The sequence below is a fragment of the Oxyura jamaicensis genome, chromosome 1 (genome assembly GCF_011077185.1).
Source record: "Oxyura jamaicensis isolate SHBP4307 breed ruddy duck chromosome 1, BPBGC_Ojam_1.0, whole genome shotgun sequence".
Classification (NCBI taxonomy): Eukaryota; Metazoa; Chordata; class Aves; order Anseriformes; family Anatidae; genus Oxyura; species Oxyura jamaicensis.
In genome coordinates this window covers 199425370-199449335 of record NC_048893.1, presented here as the reverse complement: position 1 = coordinate 199449335, position 23966 = coordinate 199425370, and the positions used below count along the sequence as shown (strand labels likewise).

Sequence of the window (23966 nt, the reverse complement as noted above, 5' to 3'; positions counted from 1 at the left end):
TTCCTCTGCATGGATCTAGGATGTGCATTTCCAACCCCTTCTCTCCCTGTGTCTCATTACATAGTGCCTTATGTTATTAGTAATTTAATTAAAATCAATAAGATTGGTCCATGTGGAAAATGACCCCAGGTAATCAGCTCCATCGAGGCACGGTGCGAATTTTGGATGTGGCAAGCAGAGCTGAGATGCTCACACTGCTGGTCAGTGGTGGACCTCGAACCGAGAATTTGAGAAATTCACTTAATTTCATAAATCCCTCCTGAGTCCTGATCCTGTCTGTAGGCACACCTTGACGGATCTGCGTCTCAGCCTGCTTCTTGCTTCTTTGGAGAGCCAAAAACCCCAAGGGCCTTTATGTATCATGCAACAGGCCCCAGCTCATCAGTGTTTTGGGGTGGCGCAAGTCTGTGCTAGCGAGCCCTTTGGGGAACTCTGGATCTTGGGGACACACCACGGGAAGGAAGGTGGCTCAGCCCATTCGTATCCACATGGCTTTTCCACTTCCAGAGCTGACCTGTCTGTAGGCAGCTACATGTGCCCCCATCTCCTCCCAAATGTCCCATTTCTAAGCCTACGCCATCGACTTCACGTGGTAGCCACGCATTTCTGTCAGGCTGCTTATATATACCTACGTATTTCACATGGTGAACTTTTCTGCCTGCAAGTCTTTTCAGAAAGGCCAGGGATTTTCTCCCAGTGTTGCCAGATAATATCTTTTCTCAAAGGTCAATCATAAATGCACTCATTCCACTTTATTATTCATAGTTGCTTCTGCTTGATTTCTGGCGAGTTCAGGCTCTGGGATGATCTTAGAGGCTCACAATGCTATTGCCAAGTTGTGGTTGTTTAAGAAAGGACAAAAATCGCTGTTGAGAGAGTTCGCAGGGGCCTTATATAGAAAAGGAAAATAATGGGAAAAAGTTGTCAGGCAGGAAGAGTCTGAGTCTAGGTACACAAAACACCTGGCTTAGACATTAATCAGTGTGGTGTCTTCTTTAACACTTTCCATTCTCTTTCATTTGGGAATAATGTGCAATTCTGTCTGACGTTGCAAGACAGTTAATTAGCATCCATGGGCTTATAAATAGGATTTTACAGAATAGCCGATAAGCTGGTGTTATTAGTGTTCATTTCACTCTTAACTTCTATTCCCTTTTGTGGGCAAGACAGATTTTATTAAAACAGACCTTTCACAAAACGCATTTATTCATTTCAGATTCCCATTAAGCACCCAGGTGTGGGGGGCAGATTGGTTTCATTTGGTTTCTTTTCAGTTATGATTCCATTCTTTCTCGTAACATGCTGCCACTAAAAGTTCCTTAAGCAAAAGGGATGATTCAGTGGATTCAGCCTGAGGCTGGGAACCAAGGGTTATGTGTCCTTTTATCTCATCTGTTGCAAGATTTTGGCCTGGAAGCTTTACTGCCCACCCGTTCCATCCTCCAGGAAGCATATTTGTTTCTGTCAAAGTGTTTGTCAGATACAACACAATGTAGAAACCCTAACCATTGTTTCCAAGGCTGGGACGGCTTTGGAAAATCCCTTTCTGTTTTTTTTCCAATGACTCCCAAGGCCCTGGTGAACAGGTGGCTCAGGAAGCCACTGGTATTCATAAAATGTTCCAATCAGTTCTAGAGATTTGCATGATGCAGCAGGGATTTGCAAAAAAAAACCCTCTTGCTCAAGGGCATGTGCTTCTCACCTGGCAGAGATCTAAAGGGAGTAATTCCTGCCTCTACAGCAATGTGCAGTTTGCTAGATGGATCATTGCTGTATGGATTTTGGTATCGGCCGTGCTGAAAAAGATCAGTGAATTAATGAACAAATGAGATTGGGAAAACGTAATGGGTTGAGAAGCGCTGCTCCAAGAACTATAATTCCAGTCCCATCAGTGATGGGTACAGAAATCACTCTTCCAGTCCAGTTTTCCATTACATGGTTTAGCAGCCACCTTGTCCCACTGGGAAGGATAAAATGAGAAGTTTAAAGAAGATATACATTGATCCATCTCTTGAATGACTTCACAGCATCATAGCAACAGCAAATAAGGAAAGAGAATGGCATACATCGTAAAACCTTTCTTCTTCCTCCAACTGGCCTTTACCCACATCAACAATGGACTTTGAATTGTTTTTATTTTACAAAAATCAGCAGTAATTCTTACAATGCAGGTTTGAAAATATTTTTAAAATGCCTATTTCCTGAGGAACTGCAGAAGTTAAGGACTTAAAGAGCTGTTTTCACAGACACACAAAATCCCTGCCCGTTTGAGCCTCACACTAGTATTACTGTGTAACCAGACACAAAGGCTTTCTCTGAATAAAACACTGCCCCTTCCACTTTGGAAGAAGCACTATAAAAGCAGCAGATACGCTTGTTGCTGTGGAGATTTTCAGCCACAGGACAATCTCTCCTCTGTCACCTGAGTTAGCTCACAAGTGGCAGCAGCTGAAGGTTGTTTCCCTGTGATTTTCTGAACATGCAAATATTTTTCTGAATAAACCAGACAGAAAATCATTTGCAGATGCTAGACCTTCCCATCCCATAAGTCCAATGGCCAAGGTCATCACCAAGTTAATCCCCTTCCTGTACATCACATTCTGCAATGCCATATAAAACTCTCCCACATTTTCATTTCATATTCTCTGAGACTTCGCTGGCGGCCCTTGGTGGCCTTCCCTATGCCGTTCACAGCACTGACTAAATTTCTTCTGCCACTGTGGCCTTTGTGTTTCCAGCCTTCAGTCCTCCACTTGTTCAAACTGGTCTGAACATGAGCCAGCCGTGTGCCCAGTTGGCCAAGAAGGCCAACGGCACCCTGGCTTGTGTCAGGAGTAGTGCAGCCGGCAGGGCCAGGGAGGTGATCGTCCCCCTGTGCTCGGCTCTGCTGAGGCCGCACCTCGAGTGCTGGGTTCAGCTTTGGGCCCCTCACTACCAGAAGGACATCGAGGCCCTGGAGCGTGTCCAGAGAAGGGCTGCGAAGCTGGGGAAGGGCCTGGGACACAAGGCCTGTGAGGAGCAGCTGAGGGAACGGGGGGGTTGGGGCTGGAGAAGAGGATGCTCAGCGCAGAGCTTATTGCTCTCTGCTACTGCCTGAAAGGAAGGTGTGGGGAGCTGGGGGTCGGCCTCTTCTCACAGGTAACCAGTGATCGGAGCAGAGGGAATGGCCTCAAGTTGTGCCAGGGGAGGTTCAGGCTGGAAATGAGGAGACATTTCTTCTCAGCAAGAGCAGCCAGGCATTGGGACAGGTTGCCCAGGGAGGTGGTGGAGTCACCGTCCCTGGGGGTGTTCAAGGCAAGGTTGGACGTGGTGCTTGGGGACATGGTTTAGTGGGTGACATTGGTGGTAGGGGGGTGGTTGGACCAGACGATCTTGGAGGGCTTTCCAACTCTAATAATTCTATGATTCTAAATGTCCTTTGCTTCCGCTGAGTGCCTTTGCACGCTCATGTGGTTGGCTTCATTGATACAGTGATAAAGTCAAAAACTAAATCTGTGTACTAAGCATAGATCTTCCACAAGTGGGCACATTTGGGTTATTGACCTTCTCTTTTTATCTGCGCTCTCTAAGACCTGTGTTAGATTTTCTTATATTTTAAATAATAGGGTTATTTCACGTCATCCGCATCAGGTTTTCACATCCTTTTATTAGTGGAGGTGAGTGAGTGTTCCCCTCCAAAACAGGAGGATGTGGAGAAATCTCCTTGGTGCTTTACTACCTGAAGAGCTTTAAATGATTATAAGTGTTACTAATGCAGTTATAAAATCAATTTAGTCGTAGAAAACTATTTCTCAAAGTGAGCCAGCAAGCATCTGTATGCCATTTGAGATCCTGAAATATCAGCCTAGTGGCATATTTTTGTAGGTGTGATAATCCGAGGAGTTAGTCAAGAAAACACTTGTAGGCACAGGTAGTATCTTTTATTACAAGTAATATACTCAGAAAAAAAAAGTAGGCAAGCTTTCTTCAAGTCCATAATAGAAGCAGCAGACTTCACAGCTAAGTGTGGGTTTAGAGAAATTGCTCACAGTTTCTAACAGAGCTAGTATGGGTGCATAAATTTTTGCAGGGTAAATGGGATGGAATAATGGCTACCAGAGCCCATTTTTAGGTGTGTGTCAGGACTTTTAATGTTCACACCGGAATGACCACTTTGCTTATGAAGTAGCTCTATTGCTCCCAGACCCCAGCACCTCTGCCTCCGTTGAGTGGAAGGCCAGAACACCCGAGCAGGGCCAGGTGCTGGGTTCGCTGCCTCGGGGATGGGCATAATGAAAATCACAAGTATATAACAAGAAGTCAGCGTCGTGCCTTTTTCACATTCATCTTTGCATCAACTTTGGCATAAAAGAAAATGTAAAAAGAAAAAAAACTGAAGACAGCACAGTTACTGTGCAACTGCAGAGGTCCAACCAGAGCTGCTGCTAAATAGCTCTGGAGAACCTGTAATCTGGGGAACCTTCAGATGCAAACCAGTTTGCCAATAGCACCTTTACCAGTCCGTTGCTAGAATCTCTAACGTAAAAATGAGTTTTATTACAGCTTCTGGGTACACTGGGCCTACAACAACGAAGCAATGAGCTTTCGTTGTTCTTAAGCATCTCCAAACATGTGTTGCAGATGCCCCATGAGGGTGTCGTGGGTTAGTTTATGCCCAAAGGGATGGGGCTAGACAGCAAAATTTTTCAGCCAATAACAACATAAAAATACAACACACTCTTTCTTTGCAAAGACTGTGTACAGGTGACACTTGATCATTTAATATATATCTGGAAACAACCCATATTTATGATCATGTGTAAACAATTTTAAGCATTGGCTCTAAAACATAATTTAAGTTTTTATTTGTTTATATAAACAGGCACACAACCAAATCCACTGGCTGTCTGCACCATGAGCTCTGGGTTCTCTTGCACCAATGAAAAGTTAAGCTCCATCATAGTCCCAAACTCCTGATCTGCTTGTCAGGGCCTCTGCACTTAATGACTTCAACTTTTCAGTTTACTTAAAGAAAAGTGAATTTTGGTGCTTTGCTCTAAGGACCAAGGTCTGCAAATTGTGACTTTTAGGCAGACTCTATCACATCAAACCTCAGAGCTTAATGAATCTGGGGAAATTTGGGACATTTGAACCCAAGTAAACTGGAGAATTCCAGTCTGTGGGGAAAAGCCATCTAAATTTTCCTTTTCATATTTTGCATGTGAAAGGGCTTTTGCCACTTTAAGACTTTTCAAGTTCGTTTTAGTTATTCTTTCCCATCATAACATCAGTTTATTATACACATCAAGGTCAGTTCTTAGAGGATACTGAGCAATTACTGGCTTAATTACAGTGCCTAAATAAATATATTAAGTGAGGAAATTGGAGGTCTGGATAATTATCCTGGAACAAAAAGAAAAAAAAAAAAAGAAAAAAGAAAAAAGAAAGAAAGAAAAAAACACTACCCTGCTTATTTTATCTTTTATCTTTTTTTTTTTTCCTTGCTGATAAGCAATAGCTGTTATACTTGCTTAATTTTTTCCAAATCATCTTTTAGCACTTCCTTACAGTCAGCCTTTGAGCTTTTTCCAGGTGATTCAGTGAAATGCATTGGCAAATACATTTTCCAAGCATTTTTATAAGGCTGTGATAAATGGACGTTTTAAGAGTTGAAGTAGGAGCTGAGTTTATACTATTATTTTTGATAATAGGATCACTATACAGGATATGACATCAGGAAGGAAGTATGCTGTAAGCTGAAGAAACCAGAGAAATAATACGGCTACTGTACTTTTCTCTATGTAGGACAAGAAAATACTGTAATAAAATACTGCTGGGAAGCTGCAAACGTACAAGATTTTTTGCATGTAATTCTCCCAAGAGATTTAAAGTACAGCCTTGTGAAAAACTGGGCTTTAGATTAACTTGTTTCTTTATTTTTTATTTTTTCCAAATGAAAAGCATCACTTGAAAAAATATCTAGCAGAGGGAATAGAGCCTCTTCTGTGTGCACGCAGGATCTGCCCAGTGAAAATTTAAGAGTGCAGGGAAAACAGAAAGAGCGGTCAGGCATTGAAATGGGCTGCCCAGGAAGGTGGTTGATTCACCGTCCCTGGGGGTGTTCAAGGCAAGGTTGGACGTGGTGCTTGGGGACATGGTTTGGTGGGTGACATTGGCGGTAGGGGGATGGTTGGACCAGATGGTCTTGGAGGGCTTTTCCAGCCTTGATGATTCTGTGATTCTGTGATCCAAATTAGAGAGAACGGAGACCACTAGGTTCCTGAGTCAGCTCGGCAGTCTACTGAAGAGTGTTCAGTGCAGTAGCTGGCAGTGCATGGTGTTAGACCTGTAAGACTCAGGAACAGGCTTCCCAGCACAATTGGTTGGGAATTTAAAATTAGACTTGGTGTAGAAGGGTTTTCTATGCCGTAGTGAATAACCACCTCAATAACCTTCAGAGGTGGACAAGCTAACCAGCCAGGGCTTCCGACCATCCAAAACAAGCATGGCTCCCTGCTTCTGTTCACTTTTTATCATGGGATAAGATCAAACCCATTACATTTTAAGAAGGAAAGCAGGAACTATTTTATAGCTAGTATGTGAAAGTACCCATTCCGTGTTAGTTTTGACAGAAACGCCTTAAACTCAGAAAAAGAATCACCTATGAGAGTTGGAATATGCCTAGCATCTAGTTTCAATAGTCAGGAGAAAAATAAGGGCTACAAGTCATCTTTCTTCATTGCCTAACTTTGATTACCATGTAGTATGAGGAAGACATTTTCCCTTATAGTATAGGATGCAATTAAGAGCTTTAGGGGAGGGGTGCATGGCCGGAGTTAGCCAGGGATGGGGAAAGGATGGTAAATCAGCTGGAGCAGGAGTTTGCTCCATCATGGCAAAGCCTGTAGTGTAGCACATCCTTACACGGATTTGGGTGCTGCCCTTTCAAGCATTAAACTCTATTTCAAAACTGCCCTCATTTTTCAAAAATGCATTCTTTTTTTGAAGATAACTAGTTCCTTTACCCAAGCAGAGGCGGGGGATGAGAGATGGAGAGGCTGTTCAGTGAACAAGACCATGCATCTCGCCCTCCTGCATACAGCCCACATTGCTGTGAATCCTCCTCTGAACTACTGGGATTTTTTTTGCAGATAATCCTCATGTGCCTTGTATGTGTGTTGAATTATAATTACCTTCCCTCTGTCCAGGAAATCTCTTATATGAGACCTTTCTTTGCACAATGCGTTGAAGAATTTCAGTTTTTTTTTTTTTGTTTTGTTTTTTTTTTTTTTTTTTTTGTTTTGTTTTGTTTTTTACTGAGCAAGGAGCTGGAAAAAAACTCAAGGTGAATATTTTTTCTAATAGGGCAGAAGTCAGGAAGGCAATGATTAAAGTATTCAGATTGTGGCTTCAAAGATCTTAAGTGAGGCTTTGGAGAAAAAAAAACAGTAACATCAATGATGTCTGAAATTTTCTGAATTCTTGCTATCGCATTTGCAAGTTGGCTTGGTGGCTGCTAAAACATGGAGGAAAAAATAATAGTTCCCTTTTTTAGGACTTAAAATGCTGTTTAATAACCTGAAACTTTGCCTCTACCAATTTCTTCCTTTTTTTTTCTTGTGAGTGCTCTTTAGCTACTAATGTTGTTCTAGGCCTGAAATGAACCTAAAGAAAATCAGAATTTTTGGTCCCATTTTTTAAATTTATTTATTTATTTATTTATTTATTTATTTATTTATTTATTTTTCTGGCTTAATAGCATCATATTCCTGCGTTATCTTCTTGTGCAATACTACTGACTGGGAGCCTTTCCCAGGAGCATCACAGCTACTATTTTAACTCTTTGTCTTAGCAAGAATTCAGGAAGTTTTCTTAGAAAGGGATCCTGAAGTGCAGGTTTATGCGGAGGGACTTTGGATTGGAGGACTGAGAACTGCGTATCTTTGCAGCTTTTTCAGTAAGTCTTCACTTTGACCTCTGTGGAAGCACAACACTTGTCCTGCAGCACAGGGACTCGCTCTGCCTCTCACTGCGTGCAGAACATTGTGAACAGCTCTCTGCCATGATAAGTACAGCTAGGACAAGAGGGTGCTGCAATATAGAAGGTTCTGCCTAAGCGTGAGCAGACATTTCTGGGCTGGGCGGGTGCCGGAGCCCTGGCACAGGCTGCCCAGAGAGGGGCTGGGGGCTCCTCCTTGGGGATCTCCAGCAGCCGCCTGGACGTGGGGCTGGGCCCCCTGCTCGGGGTGGCCCTGCTGGAGCAGGGCTGGCACCACAGGGACCCGCAGCTGCCCGACACCACCAGCCACTCTGTGAGTTTACAGTTTTGAACTTTGTTTGGGATTTGTTTGGGATCACATGAGAGCATTAAATTGGTTTGTAGACTGGTTTGTCAATCCTGCAGTAGAAAAGAAAGGACTTAAGAACCTGTCCAGACACAGTTGTGAGTAATGTGCTGCAGAGAACTCGGTGTGAGCAGGGAGGTTGGACAATATGGTCCCCAGACGTCCCTTCCAACCTCAGTGATTCTGTGATACCCAAGCACAAACAACTTCCCCACTCTTACAGCTGGCATTGCAAGACCACCCAACGGCCCAACGCAAGATCAGGGTCCTGCTGTTCTGCTGGCTTTGCAAGCACACAAGGAGACACAGCTCATGCCTCAAAAAGCCTGCAGAATAAAGAGCCAGAAATGTCCAACGTGGCTCTGGAAGGTGTAGGATGAGTCTGATCTTTAACTGCTCTGTGCCAGGCACAGGGTATGTGCAGGATTCAAGTGCTTTCCCAGGGGAACATGAGGTGCAGAGAGACATTTAGGGGTCCTACAAGCTGTCACACCCACAGCACAGCACTGTGCACAGGTGCTGGCACAGGGTGCGCTCTTTTAGCGTGGTACCGTGCCCAAATTCTTCTCCTGTTCACACATTAACTCATCAGGCTCAGCATCACTCCTGTACAGCTATCCTGCCTCCTCTTCTGCAGCAACCTCACACTTTCTTGGTGGCTTACCCTTCTGTTTTCAACTCCAGGGCCACAGGGCTAGCTCACAGAAGGAAACTGCTATGGAAAATAACCTTTCTTCTTAATCAGATCCCTTCAGAGAGTCCATCTGAGAAGAGTCTTTTAGCACTAAGTTGCCTTGATCTCTCTTCTTAGCTGAAAACAGAGAATGATCTTCTGAACTATGACGCTTAGATGTGATGCGATGGAGGGAGACAGTTGGCTTTGTTTGAAATCGTTCACTGGAGGAAATAGAAAAAAAAAAAAAAAAGAAAAAAAGATCTTCCCAGATTAAGGGATATTGGCTAGAAAACAGCAAACAGCAGTCACTACAAAACAACATTTTAGAGATGGAGGCATCCAACCCTATGGGGGATAAAAAGTGGGATCGGGAGGAAACTGTCCCAGTAAGGGTAAGCGGCTAAGCAAGTTCATTAGTTTTAATGTAGCACAGAAATCCAGAGCCAACGCTAATTGTAACCAGAATAGGAACAGGTAATGATCTCTTTATTCAGGGCACATTCCTCTCATCTGAAATTTCGTCCCCAGAGAGTTTATGGCTAGATGACTTGGATCCTCACTGTACCCCTTTGTCATGCTCCAGAGATCTGCAACCTTGTGTTTTCCTTGGACTGTATTTACTCAGGCAGACTGTGTCTTTCCAAGAGAAGCATAAAACATCAGGGCTTCATAGTTCTCCTTCACTCCAGCTTTTACCCCTAGGTGCCTATCGGTTGAGGCATCTTCCATCGCTTGGATACGGCTTTGTCTATGAGATTTCTCAGCGAGATTGCCTTATCTCCAGGCAGGTTCCAGACATGAAGCCCAGGGTTCATTTTCACTTAGGCATCTGAGTTAGGATCACCCAATGCTCCTTGTCTAATCAACTAAGAGAAATCAGAATGTCCAACGGAAACTGCAGACAGGGTTTGCTGGGCAGGTCCCGAAGCACGGCACTGATCATGGGCCAAACTTTTGCATTTTGGGGTCTTTTGCCTATAAGACCACCCTGCAAAATAATTGCATAAATGAAGGAGGTGAAAAAGTCTTGCAATGGCCCATTTATATTAGCTCCTCCCTGCTAGGATGAAAGGACTAAGAAAGGGTGCTTTGCCTTGGCCAAGCTTATCATGAACAGTTTTGCAAGGCAGTGTAAACCTCTTTGTTAGCATAAAGCTTAGGGAAAGCAATTTCTACAAAGCCCACCGTTCGGTGTTCAAATATAGGAAAATGGACCTTTTAGGAGATTTGCATGTAATCTTCCGCAGAGAACTTTATACTTTATATGGGGTGTTTTGGATCAGATAGAGCATTAGTGTCAGATTGAGAGAGGCCATTTCACAGGCAGCTCATCAGCCTTCCTACCGATTACATTATTCTTTTACAAGTTGAGTTTGAGTAAAGCTGCATGAGCTTTTGTAATGGTGATCCATAATTAGGGGCTTGTGCTTTCCTTAAAACTTCAGATGATGTGAACTACTTGCGTAAATATTTCACAAGGAGCGATGTAAATATTCCACGGTGATTAGGATTGTTTATGCTGGCACTATCAGAAGAGAGTCTCTTTCTTGATCCACATTTCTTTGATTTTGAAAGAGATACAAGTGTTCTCCCATATATTTGGAAATTAAATTACCTGTTTTTGCTTTTGAATAACAGCACAATCTCAGCCTTGGAGTATGATATTCAGAAAATTGTGTAGCTAACTTACACAATCTGTTTCTACTGTTGTGCCTACAAATGAGCAAGCTGAGTATCCGGCTCAGGCAATTGCCCATGTAATTTTCTGAAAATCTGCCGTATTATTTTCTTGTGTTGGCAAAAAATTATAAGTGCTGCTGTGCTGCTCCAGAGCACCTCAAGCCCCGGAGGAACTGCATTTCAGAAGGGAACAATTTCCTCCCTGCTCCTCTCCATCTTGCTCAATGGATAATTGTTTTCTGCTGTTTCGGGTTGGGTTAATAACCTCAGGAGCTGGCAGAAAGCAGATCTGAGGTCTGGGCTATTTTTTGTCCCTTTCCACCTTCTGGTTCATTTGGGGAATAACTGCAAAGGGCCCGAATGCTCAGTCCGTAATCTGGGCTGGGACAGAGGCAGATAACACAGGCATATGGTTGGGGTGCTTTTATACGTCCCGTCATCACATCACCTCTCACATTCTAGATGATTTCCACCGAGAGGAAGGTCTGCCTTGTCCGAACAAGGATGTTCCTGAAGTCCCACTGATGGTGACTTTGTGAGCTCCTTGATAGAAATTATCCTATCCTTGCACAGATAAAGAGAATGCATCTCTTCACCACAAAGGGGAGGAAAAAAAAAAAAAAAACACAACTGGGGAAGGGTAACACAAATCACCCACAAGGCATAACATATGTTCTTCATACTCCATTTCAGTCCAAGTGAATTTATTCATTTCTTCTTAACCTTCCATGGCCCTTTTTCCCAATATGCCAGTCTTCATGCAGGGCATGTGATTATTTCTCATTTTCAAGGCCCAACTACTCATTTCTTAATTTTGGTGACATGGCAGCTGCCCAGGTTTTTCTTGTTAAGATGATATTCATTTGTCCCCTTTATTTCATTTATTTTCCCCTCTGGCTTCATAGCTATAAATCAAATACACAAAATTAAATTAAATAAAATAAACATAAGTGCAGGTGGAAATTCAGGAAATATAAATAACTAAGAGTCATTTTCCAAGGCTGCTTTTTTAATCAATTCTAAACACAAGATATATATTCCCCATTGAACTAACAGTGTTGTGACCACCTATTGTTAAAGAACGGCAGTAAATCTGCACAACAATTTCTTACTCCTATGATTCACTGACATATTTTGCCAGACAGCTAGTTCAGATTGCTCTTCTTCCAGCGGTGTTTTATGGTGTCCACAGGAAAGGCGTGATATGCTACCATGCGAAAGGCATGAGTGATGTTTGTCCCTTAGGAAAAATCCTTTCTTCTAAAGAAGTTTGGCTCCTGGCTGCTAAGAAAGCAGTCTTTTACCGTGTGATCATCGGGGGCTAGTCTTTAAATAATATGTTCCCCTCGCTTTGGAAAGCAAAGCGGCAGATGTTCTCCTGCTCTTCTCCTCAACTCCAAAGCCCTGAAATACTACAGGAGTAAATCCCTCTCAGATGTGCTGCCGGGGATGCCCCGATGCTTGCCACCAAGACCTCAGCCCCACAGCTCTCCTTCATGCCAGTGGGGCTTTAATCAATCGGATACAGTGCGGGATGAAATTAAATTGCCTGGCTTGTAGATTTATTTATTAATTAACTGCTTTTGTCAGACAGAGGTACCTACGCATTTCCGTTGTGTAAGCAGGTCATGGTTTTCTCCGGCTCAAGACTAGCTACAGTTTTAATATAGATCAATAAGATTTAGTTTAGATGTCAATACGGATCACTCAAAACCACTGTGCAAGGAGAAGGGGAGACAAAAACAGAAGAGCATCTGTTTACACTCTTTCTTTTGACAGGATAATAAACCCAGCCAGCACACTACTTCACTGCATTTATACAGCCTTCCCGTGAACTCTCAATGCATACCAGTGCCACACATTTTTAAGGCTGGAGCCTTTTTTTTTGTCATGGTGCATGAATTGTCTCTGTAATTATGGTTTAGCAGTACCACTGTTATAAGCTTTCCTATTTTAGGGTTGTATAAAGTTCAGCTTTATCAGCGGTATGATATAATGCAAAAGTTCTTCCCTGATAATTACTGTAGTTGCCACACTGAGCTAATTGTGTCCACAGTACTTGTGCCCATCTTCCCTTATCTCTTCTTTGTGGGGGGAATCACTGATTTTAAATATTTTCAGTGTTGCAAACAGATTTCTTCTCAGTGGTTGGAGATACAGTATGCAGATACAGGAAACAACAGCATTTTGAAGCAAATTATTTCACGTCTATGAGCCTCAGTTTCCTTATCTGTAAGAATTAAAAGTTTGCTTCCAGACAATCCGATTTTATCAGCCTATCTGATTACAGATCCCAGTATTTCACAGCTTACATCCTCAGTGCTTGTAAAGCTTCTTCAGGATTCCTGGTTGAAGCTTGAAAAAGAAAATACTATGAAAAAAAAAAAAAAAGGATATTAATGATTTATTGTTTGCACATAATACCACCCTGGGTATACCGACCACTATTAAATCCCATTGCCTTGTGACATCTGTTCCATGAGAAGTCAGCGTTTGCATATCCACACTTTTCTAACCCTTTGGGGACAAATTGTAAACATATGAGTGTATTCTTTAGAATATAGTCTATGAAACAATGCACCTTCCTTCGTTTAAAGCGATGTCCCTGAGTGTTCTGTATTCCTGGCAGCCTCTCTGTTCACATGAGCGCGAATACACCCGTTTTAAATCAGCTCTTGATCTCTGAAGGCCAAAACCTGCAAATGACAGAGTAACTCTAGAAACACACAGTACTCTGAAATATTACAGCCAAATGTGCACCATAAACTGAAGGCATGTTTATTGTTTGTCTTACTTTCTCCTAACTATTTAGAGTCTGCTCTGGTCTGTCTCTTCCCTAAATTTAAAGCGGTTGCCTAAAATTTGCAGAGTTCCGTAGTGAAGCTGAGAAACACATTCTTTGTGTTAACCTAGTTCCGAAGTTTGTGTTTCCTAAGCGCTTTCATAAATCTACAAGGGACTGTAACATATCTTCCCCTGATATTTTTAATCTTAATCTGAAATACTGGCACACAGATAAAATAGAAGTTTATGTTCTGTTTTCCTCTGAATTTGGGCAAGCAACGTATCATTCATACAGAGACATTGAACTTTAATATTATTCCTGCCTCAAGTCCAAAGAACGTAATTTCGACTGCTCACTGCAAGCGGATATACAGGATTGTTACAAATTGATGCCAAAGGGCCCATACTTGGAATCCGTTTTGTTTTTCTTGGAGTTAGTTTCCAAATTGCAAGGGTGTGCATAATGAATGTGTTATCTAGTCCTTCTGTTTTGTATTTCTGAAGGAGAGACAGCACATACTGCAAAGTGACTTGGCCTACTTGCTCAGGTTCCATAGCAACCCAGTATTGCTGTGAATTCATTTTGTACTAATCAATTAGAAATTTTGCTCTGGCAGCTGGAATGAAAGTTTATGGGCCGAATCCTGCTTGTTTTACTTGGATCTGCAGTTGCAGTAAATTCAATGAGATACTTTCTTCGAAGGATACGGACTTGTATCTTTTGTCTCTCTCTTGGTTTATTTTTCCTGAAAAGGTCAGATTTAATTTTTGGCTTTCTGTCCAAGCAGAGGAAAGGAGGCAATTCTCTTAAAGGATCCCCAACTTAAGACAGCCTTGTCTTACAAACGTAGTTACTGACATGCTAAAAAGGAAGGTATTGCTTTGCTTCCCATGCATTTTAACTGGATGCTGTCAGCACAGCCAACCAGCCCACACCTTCCATCCAGAAGCTTGTGAAATCTCCCATTGCATCCAGCCCAAAATTGTGTGCCCAAGAGGGAATTTTCTGGGGCACAGGTTGTATCCACCGGTGCCCTTCAGAGCAGTACAGCCCTTCCTTTCACATTGCCAAAATTACAATACTGGGACATGGTGGAAAGTCTATGCCAAAACCCCAACTTGCAGCCGCGTGGAAATGGCAGTTTCTGATGTGAGCTGACATAGGTACTAATATTTTGGTTTTAGGGTTACAGTTCAGTTTAGGGTTACAGTACAGTTTAGTACAATTTACAAATTCAGCTCATTCTGTTGCTTGTCTTTGTGTCTGGACTACAGGTTTCATGTGCAGATATGCCAAGCATGCTATCTAACAAAAACACAGGGAAAACATGAGAGATCTCCTTTCATTTACCACATTTTGGGTGGGTTAATCTTACCATTAACTTCCTTTTTATGCTTTTTGACTGGACCTTGGGTAAATGAGTCAGAGGCTTGAAATAATTTTTAAAATCTAGATTGTCTCTCAGTGGCTGGAAAAATGTGTCCTCAGGTTACAAAGAACTGCACAGGACTACAGGATGACATAGGTTGAGCAATTTCTTTCCATTTTACTCATCTTCACACTAGAATGCAGGCTCCCCTGACTACACAGCATCCGAAATATATATCATCAGCACAACAAATCAAATACATGATTTAAACTTTATAATATGTCAGGGCTCATCAAAACTCCATTGCAACAGAGGATCACGCAGAGTAGACTTGGCTTCTTCAGGAGCACATCAGAGCTAGAGCTGTATCTCCAGAGCCGTTTGCATGTTAGGGTTTGTGACATGGCAAAGCAGAGGTGTGTGGGATGGAGCATGATATGATTTCACACGTGTATGAAGACGGCCTTGCTCAAAGGAGCACACAAAAGAAATCAGTCTCTGCATTTACATGACCTCAGAACTGCAAGTGGCACCTGTCTTTTTCATGGGGTCATGACAGTAGTCTCTCGCTATCTGCATTTCTGTAGATTTCCTCCTTTTAGTGTTTGACGATTTTTCAGGAATTTTCTTCTGCAATCCCCTTTATAACATAAGGGTGTGCTGTCCCCCTGTTTCAGAGGCAAACAGCTACGGCTGAGAGGAGCTAGACAGGATGCTGAGGCACTGCTGGTGCCTGAATTGTCACTCAGCGCCTAATAGAGGGGCTTTCTACTGCTCCCACCCATTAAGCATCTCCAAAATACCCTGGAGAATTTGCACATAGTCCCTTTTTCTGCTGTCTCTCTCCAGCTCCCACCTACAGTTAACAGGAAGGTGACAGCCTTGGTACCCTAAGAAGGGTCAGAGAGTGTGAAGTGGGCTATAGATTCCTCAAAGACACCGTTCCTAAAGGAGGAACTTCTCAGTCTGGAAGGCTGTCAGTAGGAATGAAAGCCAGGGAACTCCAGTGGTGATCATAAAAACACACAGGGCTCACGACTTGGAAGAAAGCATAGGCTCTCTACCAAGGTTGGTTTCTTCTGTGGGGAGTCACAGTCACTTAAGTGTCTCTGAGCACAGTCCCATGTCCTCTCCGGGTCCCAGGCTTTTCCCCCAACACCATAATTTCTGCTTTGATAACAGTTTTCACTTTATAAGATCTGCATATGCCAGGGAGGTAACACCCAAGGGCTTATCAGGAGAAAAATCGATGACCAAGGTGGAAGGAACCTTCGCAGAACCAGCTTTGGGGGATTTAAATGTTAAACCCGCTTCATTGTTTTGGGTTTGTGTTTGCTTTTCTAAAGCATTCATGTTGTGTTTAGTCAGAAATACTGCATGGCTATGTTGTGTGCTATGTTATGTTCAAAATACTCTGTTTTCGATTTTTTTTTTTTTTTTACATTTGCTGTTTTTCTTTTGCTGTTATTCTTTTATGGATTTTGCATGATAACATTTCAGCATATGGGAAAATGTGTGAAATTAATCATAATTGTTTTCATATCAAATGTATCAACGGGAAATACTTGTGTTTAAATGCATTGTCCTGTATTTTAACCTATTACATGTCTGTGTTCATATCCTCGTTTTTATTGATGTAGTGCCAATATCTAACCTTCATATTTCCCCGATATTTTTTTTTTCACCAGCTTGGGGTTTCTGATTTCCCAGCCAGTCTGGGAAACCCAAAATCTGATTGGAATAAGACCCCGATACCACTAATTACTTACAGTATGTTTTTTCAAATTGGATCTACGTAATCTCCATGTACCTGATCCAATTTCCTTCAAGTCACTAGAAGCTCATCCTTCGGTGGATGCAGCTTTATGTAAAATGTTATCTAAGAACCTTATTTGCCACATTTCTCGTGATTTAATCTACAAAATGAACCTGCACTAAGTTTGTCAGGGTGCTGGTCCACTGACATGCTTTGATGCCATGCAGCAATGCCCGTCTCTGTCCTCCACCCGCATGAGGTGGTTTTCAGGCTGTTTGCCTTATAAAATCAATAAGGGCATGCTTAAAGACAGTCCATAAAGAGAGTTGACTATTTTCATGTAAAACCTGAAAAAATTTACCTCATAAAACATCAGGCAAAACTTTCCCTTCAGAACCACGCAGCCTGGTGTCAATACACAGCCGCGTTGGCAGCACCCGCTTTGTGGTGAGATGCATGCCTCTCTCCAGAACTCCAAACCCTAAAAAAATGATGAATATTAGTTTTAAGGCGCTGTTAGACCACGGGACAGCGGCAGTCCCCCCAGCGCGACAGATACACGAGTCGGCCGCCCTCCAGCGGGCCAGGAGGCCGCTCCTCGTGCCCGCGCTCAACTTTTTTTCCACATTTCTGTGTCCGTGTGCGTCTCTCTGTGTCTGCGCTTTGCCGTTTACTCCCTTTATTATTATCATTTTCTCTCTCTCTGTGTGTGTCTGTGTGTGTTTGTGGCCCGCAGGTCCCCCCTTGCCTTGTTCGTCCGCCTCCTCCACCCCCCCTGAGCACTCCCCTTCTCCCCCCCCCTCGCCGCCCGCCAATGAAGGCCCCGGGCGGTTGCGGGGCAACGGCGCGGCCCAGCCGGCCGCGGACTCTGACTCTGAGGAAGAGTTTATCCCAAATTCCTTCATAGTTAAAAGTGGCTCTGGAAACCTCTGTGTCGCCGCCAACGGTGAGTGACTTCTCTCTACCTACTTGATTTCCTCGACCGACGGCCACCCGCGGGGCTGGAGGGTGGCCGGCGCGCGTCTTTGCCCGTCGGCTGGGGTTCGGTGGTGTTTTTTTTTTTTTTTTTTTTTTTTTTTTTTTTTTTTTTTTTTTTTCTGAAATGATAGTATCATGTGGGAAGAAGGGGGTAAAATGTCAATAAAACACCTTGTAAAGCATGCAAAGTGCTGCGTTGGAAGCGTCCGTGCTGTGTGGCTGCGTGGCTGAGGTGAGGGACGAGCTTGGTACCTAGGCAGAGATCAGAAACTTCAAGTGCGCTGAAGGCTGGAGCTCCCTCCCTTTCGTTTTTCCCCCTTTCTTCCTCTTTTTTAAATTCTTTTCGTCCCCTTCTCTGCCACCCCTGCAGTCTGTGAGGGCGGCAGTGCTGAGGCAGGGTGCCCCTCGGCCTGTCAGATACCTGTCCCCAAGGGGATGCAGGAGGGAATGCCTAAACGCCAGAGCGGGTTTCGACTCCCGGTGAGCTGTGACAGCGGCATCTGCGCCTTGCTCTCAGCCTCAGAGCCTGCAGGAGGCTTTCCACAGCCACATCCCCCTAAGAAGGGCTGAGAGATGCCTCCGGTAAGTATTTGAGGTGGCAGCACGGCCCCTGAGATGCCCTGAGACTCCCCAGATGGGAGCTGAGGGTGCTCAGCACCGCTGGGACCGACCGAGCTGCTCCAGCGAGTTTCAAGAAGAGGAATGAGATTCACAGCTCCCTGCCGCAAGACAATGAGTCATAAACAGAGAGGTAACGCTCATTGGCAAAGAAATGTGAGATTTCATCAAAGGTAGTGTAACGGGACGAAGCGCAGATTACAGCAGTGGAATAGTCGTGGCCACTCAGGCCGCTGCCATCCTGCTTGAGTGATAATTACTCACGGGTCTGATTTATGACGAAGGAGAAGGCATTCAAAGATGTCTTGAAAGAGAGAAAGAAAGGTGAGAGAGAGGTTTACTGCAGCTGGCAACAGCTTAACTCCATTTATGTTAAGCTTCTAAGAAGGTTTCCTACTATGCTGTTATCTCCAAGTAAGGAGAGAAAGTTTGACATTTAATTTGTCCCCCCTCACCACCACCCCTTTCCCAGTTCCCTCTTCTTTTCTTTTGTTGCATTTGTTATGGTAAAAACAAACTTTCCCTTCAAGGCTTTTCAAAGGAGAAGGTTATCTCCTCTGAATTGTCATCCTAAGGAGAGTAGGGGGAAATACAGTGTCGTATTCATTCAGGAAACTGCTTAAAATTCATATCCTCTATTCAGCTTCCCCCCTCCCCTCCCACCCTGCAACACACACACACACATCTGACTCCTTGCAGTTGCAGCACATTTAAATCTGAAATCATGTAGATGACACTCTTGTTGGAAATAAAGCCAAACCCACACTCATGCTTTCAACATCGTAACGTATGTTCTTTCTCTTTGTTCATTTAGGGAATATATATGTACACATACACGCATGCCCTCCAGGTGAAAGGAGGGGAGAAAGAGAAAGCAAGTGAAATTAAAGACCTTAATCTCTTCTTTTACTAATTAGCTGAACAACAGAAAAAGCATTGTTCAGAGTCCGTGGTGGGTTGACGACAGTATTGTATTATTGATGTGCTGGTGACTTAGTTGGAGTTCAGGCTTTTCAGCTGCCTGCTTATTTATCCTCCTCCTTTTTTTCCTCAGTGCTTTTTGCATGGGCTTGTAGACATACTACTTTCCCCAAGGCTTCTTTTTGTGTGGGATTCAGCAGGTTGGTAATAAATATGTCCCACACAAAGACAGGGTGTCTGGGGTCTCATTTGCGTGGTTGTTTTACTTGTTCAATAATCAGAAGTGAAGGTAATGCCAGCACACTGGTGACGTGGTAGGATCAGCTCCGCATCGCACAGCTATCAGGAGGAAAACAAAGATGACTTCTTATGCCACCTGTCAGCCCATAATCTGAGAGTTCACAGGAATGAGAAGCACAGACCATACAAGCCCATCATGTCTAAAGCCAGATAGATACTCTCCTGACCTCTGTAAATAGATTTAATTGCTTCAGTTCCTTAACGTTCTGTTTCTATGAGACTTAGCCAGCTTAAACTTTAAATGATAAAGGCAGGTCTTTATGTTCCTTAAATGGTGAAAATTAGGAAAAGCTTATTTTGTTTAGGACTAAGTTTAATACAGTTAGAGCACTCATTCTAGGAGAATAGTAGCTGTCTCAACAGCAGGACAGCCTGAGAATGCTGTCCAAAGGATTTGTGTTGCACTTTTTAATTGATTGTGGGTAGGTTTTCCTTCCACAGCTGTGTAAACTCAGCCTTAGAGAAGTCCATCCAAAGTAAGTAACACCCAGGGAGCTGCGCCGCTGTTACAAATCCCCATGTAAACTGCAAATATAATGAGCATGGAACATAAGAAACATGCTACTTTTTGAAGATACAGTAAGCTATTCTTTATCTAAGTTCCTTTCATTCCAGAAAGGTAATAATGTCCGTAACATTATTTCTGTGCTTCCAGGAAAATGCCCAAGTAAACATTCAGATAAAGGATGGAACAATCTAATCAGTATATAAAAATGCAGGCGTCCTTTAGGTCTTTTAATTCTGTATTGGATGGATTACAACCCTTTTTTGTACTTTTAAGGGAGAAGTAAAAGTCATTCAGAACACGAAAAATCCCCAGTTCTTATTATACCTGTATTATCAAAAGGTACTTAAATATAAGAAGAAAAAAAAAAAGACTTTTCAGACTTGTATCTTTTTGCTTTTGTTTTTACTTATATCTGCTCCAGAATATTTTGTTGCTGTTGTTTTACCCAAAATTATGCAAAATATCTAGGATGTCGACATCTCCATTTCAAGATATTTCCTTTCAGAAACCTTCAGATGAAAAGCCTGATTTGGGGATTCACTATTTGAAAAGTAGGCTGCCTTAGGCTATCTTGGTGGACATTCAAACTTGCTTATTAGTTTTTAAGGTTTTTTATCAACCCACTATATGTGTATACTGGTGTCTAGGTATGTATGTGTATGACTGATGACAGAAGGCATCCAATCCTTACTCTGGTTGTTTCTAAGAAAGTAAAAAGCACCCTTTAGGGTCAGAACATCAGCTCATGTAGTCTCCAACAGTGGCACTGGGAGGAGAAGCAGAGCAGTGGGATTCCTGGAGGATGCTGACTGGCTGGGAATGGTCAAACTCCAGCCAAGGAGAGGGATCTAAAGGTTGATGATTGGCTGGGAAACAGCAGCTCTTCTCCATCTGAACCACTAAATAAGATGAAAACTAATCCCTAAAAACGCAGTTTCTTTAGGGATGGTATTGAGGAAGAGCACATCAGGCTGGCCACTGCTGTCCACGCCCTGCATCATCACAGCTGTGGCCCTGGGGATGTTAATGGGTACTCAGCACACCTGCTCAGCACACCTCTGAGGTAGGGACACGGCGACTATCCCCATGGAGGGATGACATGCAGAGTGACGAAGAACAGAATTTGAAAAATAGATGACATCTGTGGAGAGCTGACATCTAAATTCCTTTAAGAACGCTGACCATGCCGCCTCGCAGTCAGAGCCGAGGTGCATGGCCTCTTCCAGCTCTTGCATCAGTGAGCAGCCATTCGATGTGAAGTGTGCTTTTGTCATTCTGGGGGGTCTGCTGTGTTTCTCTAAGTCGCTTGGACCAGGCAGGCAGGGAGGCTGCATGTAGGCATTTGCAACGACCTCCACAGCTGGGAGCCGGAAAATCCCAAATCACCTCTCTTTTGGGGCATCGTAATATTCTTCTATGGAATTTCAGAAGCTAGGGCATGGGTTTTATTTAATTCTAGCAGAAGTAAGGAGATAGAAGGAATTAAGGTTGGAAAAGACCTCCCACATCATCTGGTCCAACTGTCCCCAGCCACCAGTAGCGCCCACTAAACCATGTCCCTAAATTTGCCTTGTTAATGGAGAGGAGGGAAACGGTACACGCATAAATGTTCCTGGGTCAGATCCTAGGAGATAACTGCGAATGTCATAGGATCCCTGATTTCAGTGGAAAATAGACCCAGTTAGGACCACTTGGTCCCCCAGAAAACAAAACAAAACAAAACAACAACAACAACAAAAAACACAACGCGCTGCTTCTACTTATGGGGTCTGCACGAGCAAGCCTTGGCCAACAAAAGCTGTGGTCAGGGAGCTAGCACAGATTCATGTGCTGCCTTTGCTAGTTTGCCTTTCTTTAGAGTGTTGGATTGAGGCAGGAGGTTTCCCCATGATCTTTCTTCTCATTCTAACTGAATTGACCCAGTCTAGACCTTCTGGTTTGTAAGCTGTGTACTGTTTTCCGCTTAGGATTTTTTTTTTTATCTTTAGTGATCAGCCTTGAGCTGTTGAAGATGATCATCATTTCTAATTTACCTCCCATTCCCGTCCTTCTGAAAGAACTTTCCACCTTTTTATTAAATGATGTGGCCCAGATTTATGAGACAAATCCTTCCCAGAAACACTGTTGAGGACTACTATAGCCTTACTCATGTTCTCTCAAACAGATACATGTGATAGAAATTGTGGATTCCTGGCACTTTACAGTGCCTAACTGACCAGATTATCTGCTGCTACTGCTGCTGTGGCTGAATTCCTTCACTACCTAAAAGGAAGAAATCCTACAGAAATATTAGGCAGGTTCTGCCCCAGAGAACTGATGCATGTGCTCAATGTTCATTTCTTTAGTACCCTTCATGCGTTCGGGGCTGCACAGTTCATACGTGAAGGCCAATCCTGCCGCAGGGTTAGGTGCTCACAGCGCTGGGATGGAAGAGACGGCCGCAGAGAAACCAGACTGCAGCAGAGAGCCCAAAAGACAGCATATTAAAGCGTTTGGAAGAAAGAATGGTATCATGTAAGGCTGCTTAGAAGTGGAGAATTTTCAAGGATCTGACTGAGGAGAGCAAAAGAACCTTTGATAATGTAATGTTAATAATTGATATTTTCTTCATCTAATAATTAATAATAAATTCCAATTAAATTCAATTTTCTTTTATCTGAGTGGTATTTTTTGCCCACAAAGGTTTGTGGATGGATGGTCCATTCCCTGGCTGTGTCTCGTCCTTGAGCACTGCTTTCTGATGCTTCTTTATTTACTACTTGAGTAAGCATGCTAAGTAAGACTCGTAATTAATCTCTGCATCCTTTATCAGAGATTTGCAGAGCCCACTAGCAGCCAGTGTTACTCATAATGGCAATTCATAATTACAGAAGGGAAACTGAGGAACAGGAAGGTATAACCGATCATTTTCCAAATATCATTTAAGAAACTAAAAACCGTCTTTGGATCATTGTGTTTCCTACCCAAACTTCTTTAAGACCCCCTCCAAACATTCCAGAAGTTCAGGAAAAGCATTTAAGGAGAAGAATAGTTCAAAAAGATGTTTAGTTTAGCAAGTTTAAAAATGTTCTGAAAAAAAAAAAAAAAAAAAGAACACATTGGGGAGAGGGTGGTAAAATGGTGGTAGGAGAGGAGCTTGGAAAAAAGACATTTGAAAACCTGTTTATCATATTTTTTCAATTTTTAATTTATCCTCTAATTTGGGAACAGTAAACATTCAGAATTCAGCCTGAGACACCGTGACCTAAATATCTGCCTTTTAATTTTAATCAGATAACTAAGCACTAATAAACATATTAATCATAAGCTTTCTGTTTAGTAAGAGGCATCTCAGGCCATCCGGGTCTGAACCATCCTTAGGAGACACCTCTTTTTCCACCCACCGTGGAGAAATTTGTGGCTACCTATGAGTCCGTAGGAGCCCCAGAAGTTCATTTGGATGAATCTGGCCATTTGGGCTTGTCATCAGCGTGAATATCCCACTGACTTTGCTGAAGGCATCTCCAAATTCCCTGAGATATTGGAAAAATTGTACACAAATCCTTCCTCCAAATGTATCTCTGTGGCAGAGCTGACAACAGATTCAGGGTTTGAATTCCCAAGCATCAGCCATTGCCTGTTAGACCCTGGAAGATCAAGGAAGACGTTGTGCTGGGCAGCTGGGAGGAGGATCAGATCATGAATTATTCCTGCTCCTACTCACCGTGCATCGGAGCCGTCCCGTTGAGTTTTTGTTCCTCCCGTTTCACTCGTGCTGCCAGGAGGAAAGATCAGAAGGACTTCAGCCTGTGAGCTGCAGATCTTTCGGAGGACGCGGAGCTCCACAAGTGCTTTGCCCTCACCGGGGCTCTTGCCCCATGACTTCTCCTTGCATCCTGAGGGTGTTTGTTTAACCTGGCAGCTCTTTACCTTCAGGATGAGCCAAAGGTGAGAAGCAAATCATTTGCCGTAGGACCAGATTCGTACCGCTGATTATCGGTGGGAGGCATTTGGGTTAGATTCCTAGCATAACGAGGGTCAAATCCTGACCCAGCTTAAATCCTCTGGGCTC

At 43.2% G+C, this 23966-nt stretch overlaps 1 protein-coding gene across 4 annotated transcripts in view; it reads left to right on the top strand.

The window, feature by feature from the left end:
- Positions 1 to 23966, top strand: part of TENM4 (teneurin transmembrane protein 4) — a 901054-nt gene that overhangs the window by 633391 nt on the left and 243697 nt on the right. For 3 of the 4 annotated variants that reach the window (XM_035330189.1, XM_035330205.1, XM_035330196.1), the window contains one exon: positions 17327 to 17536. The exons of the other annotated variant lie outside the window; for it this stretch is intronic. In XM_035330189.1, coding sequence (XP_035186080.1) covers positions 17327 to 17536 — 210 coding nt within the window. The remainder of the gene's footprint in view (positions 1 to 17326; positions 17537 to 23966) is intronic. 4 annotated transcript variants of the gene reach the window in all.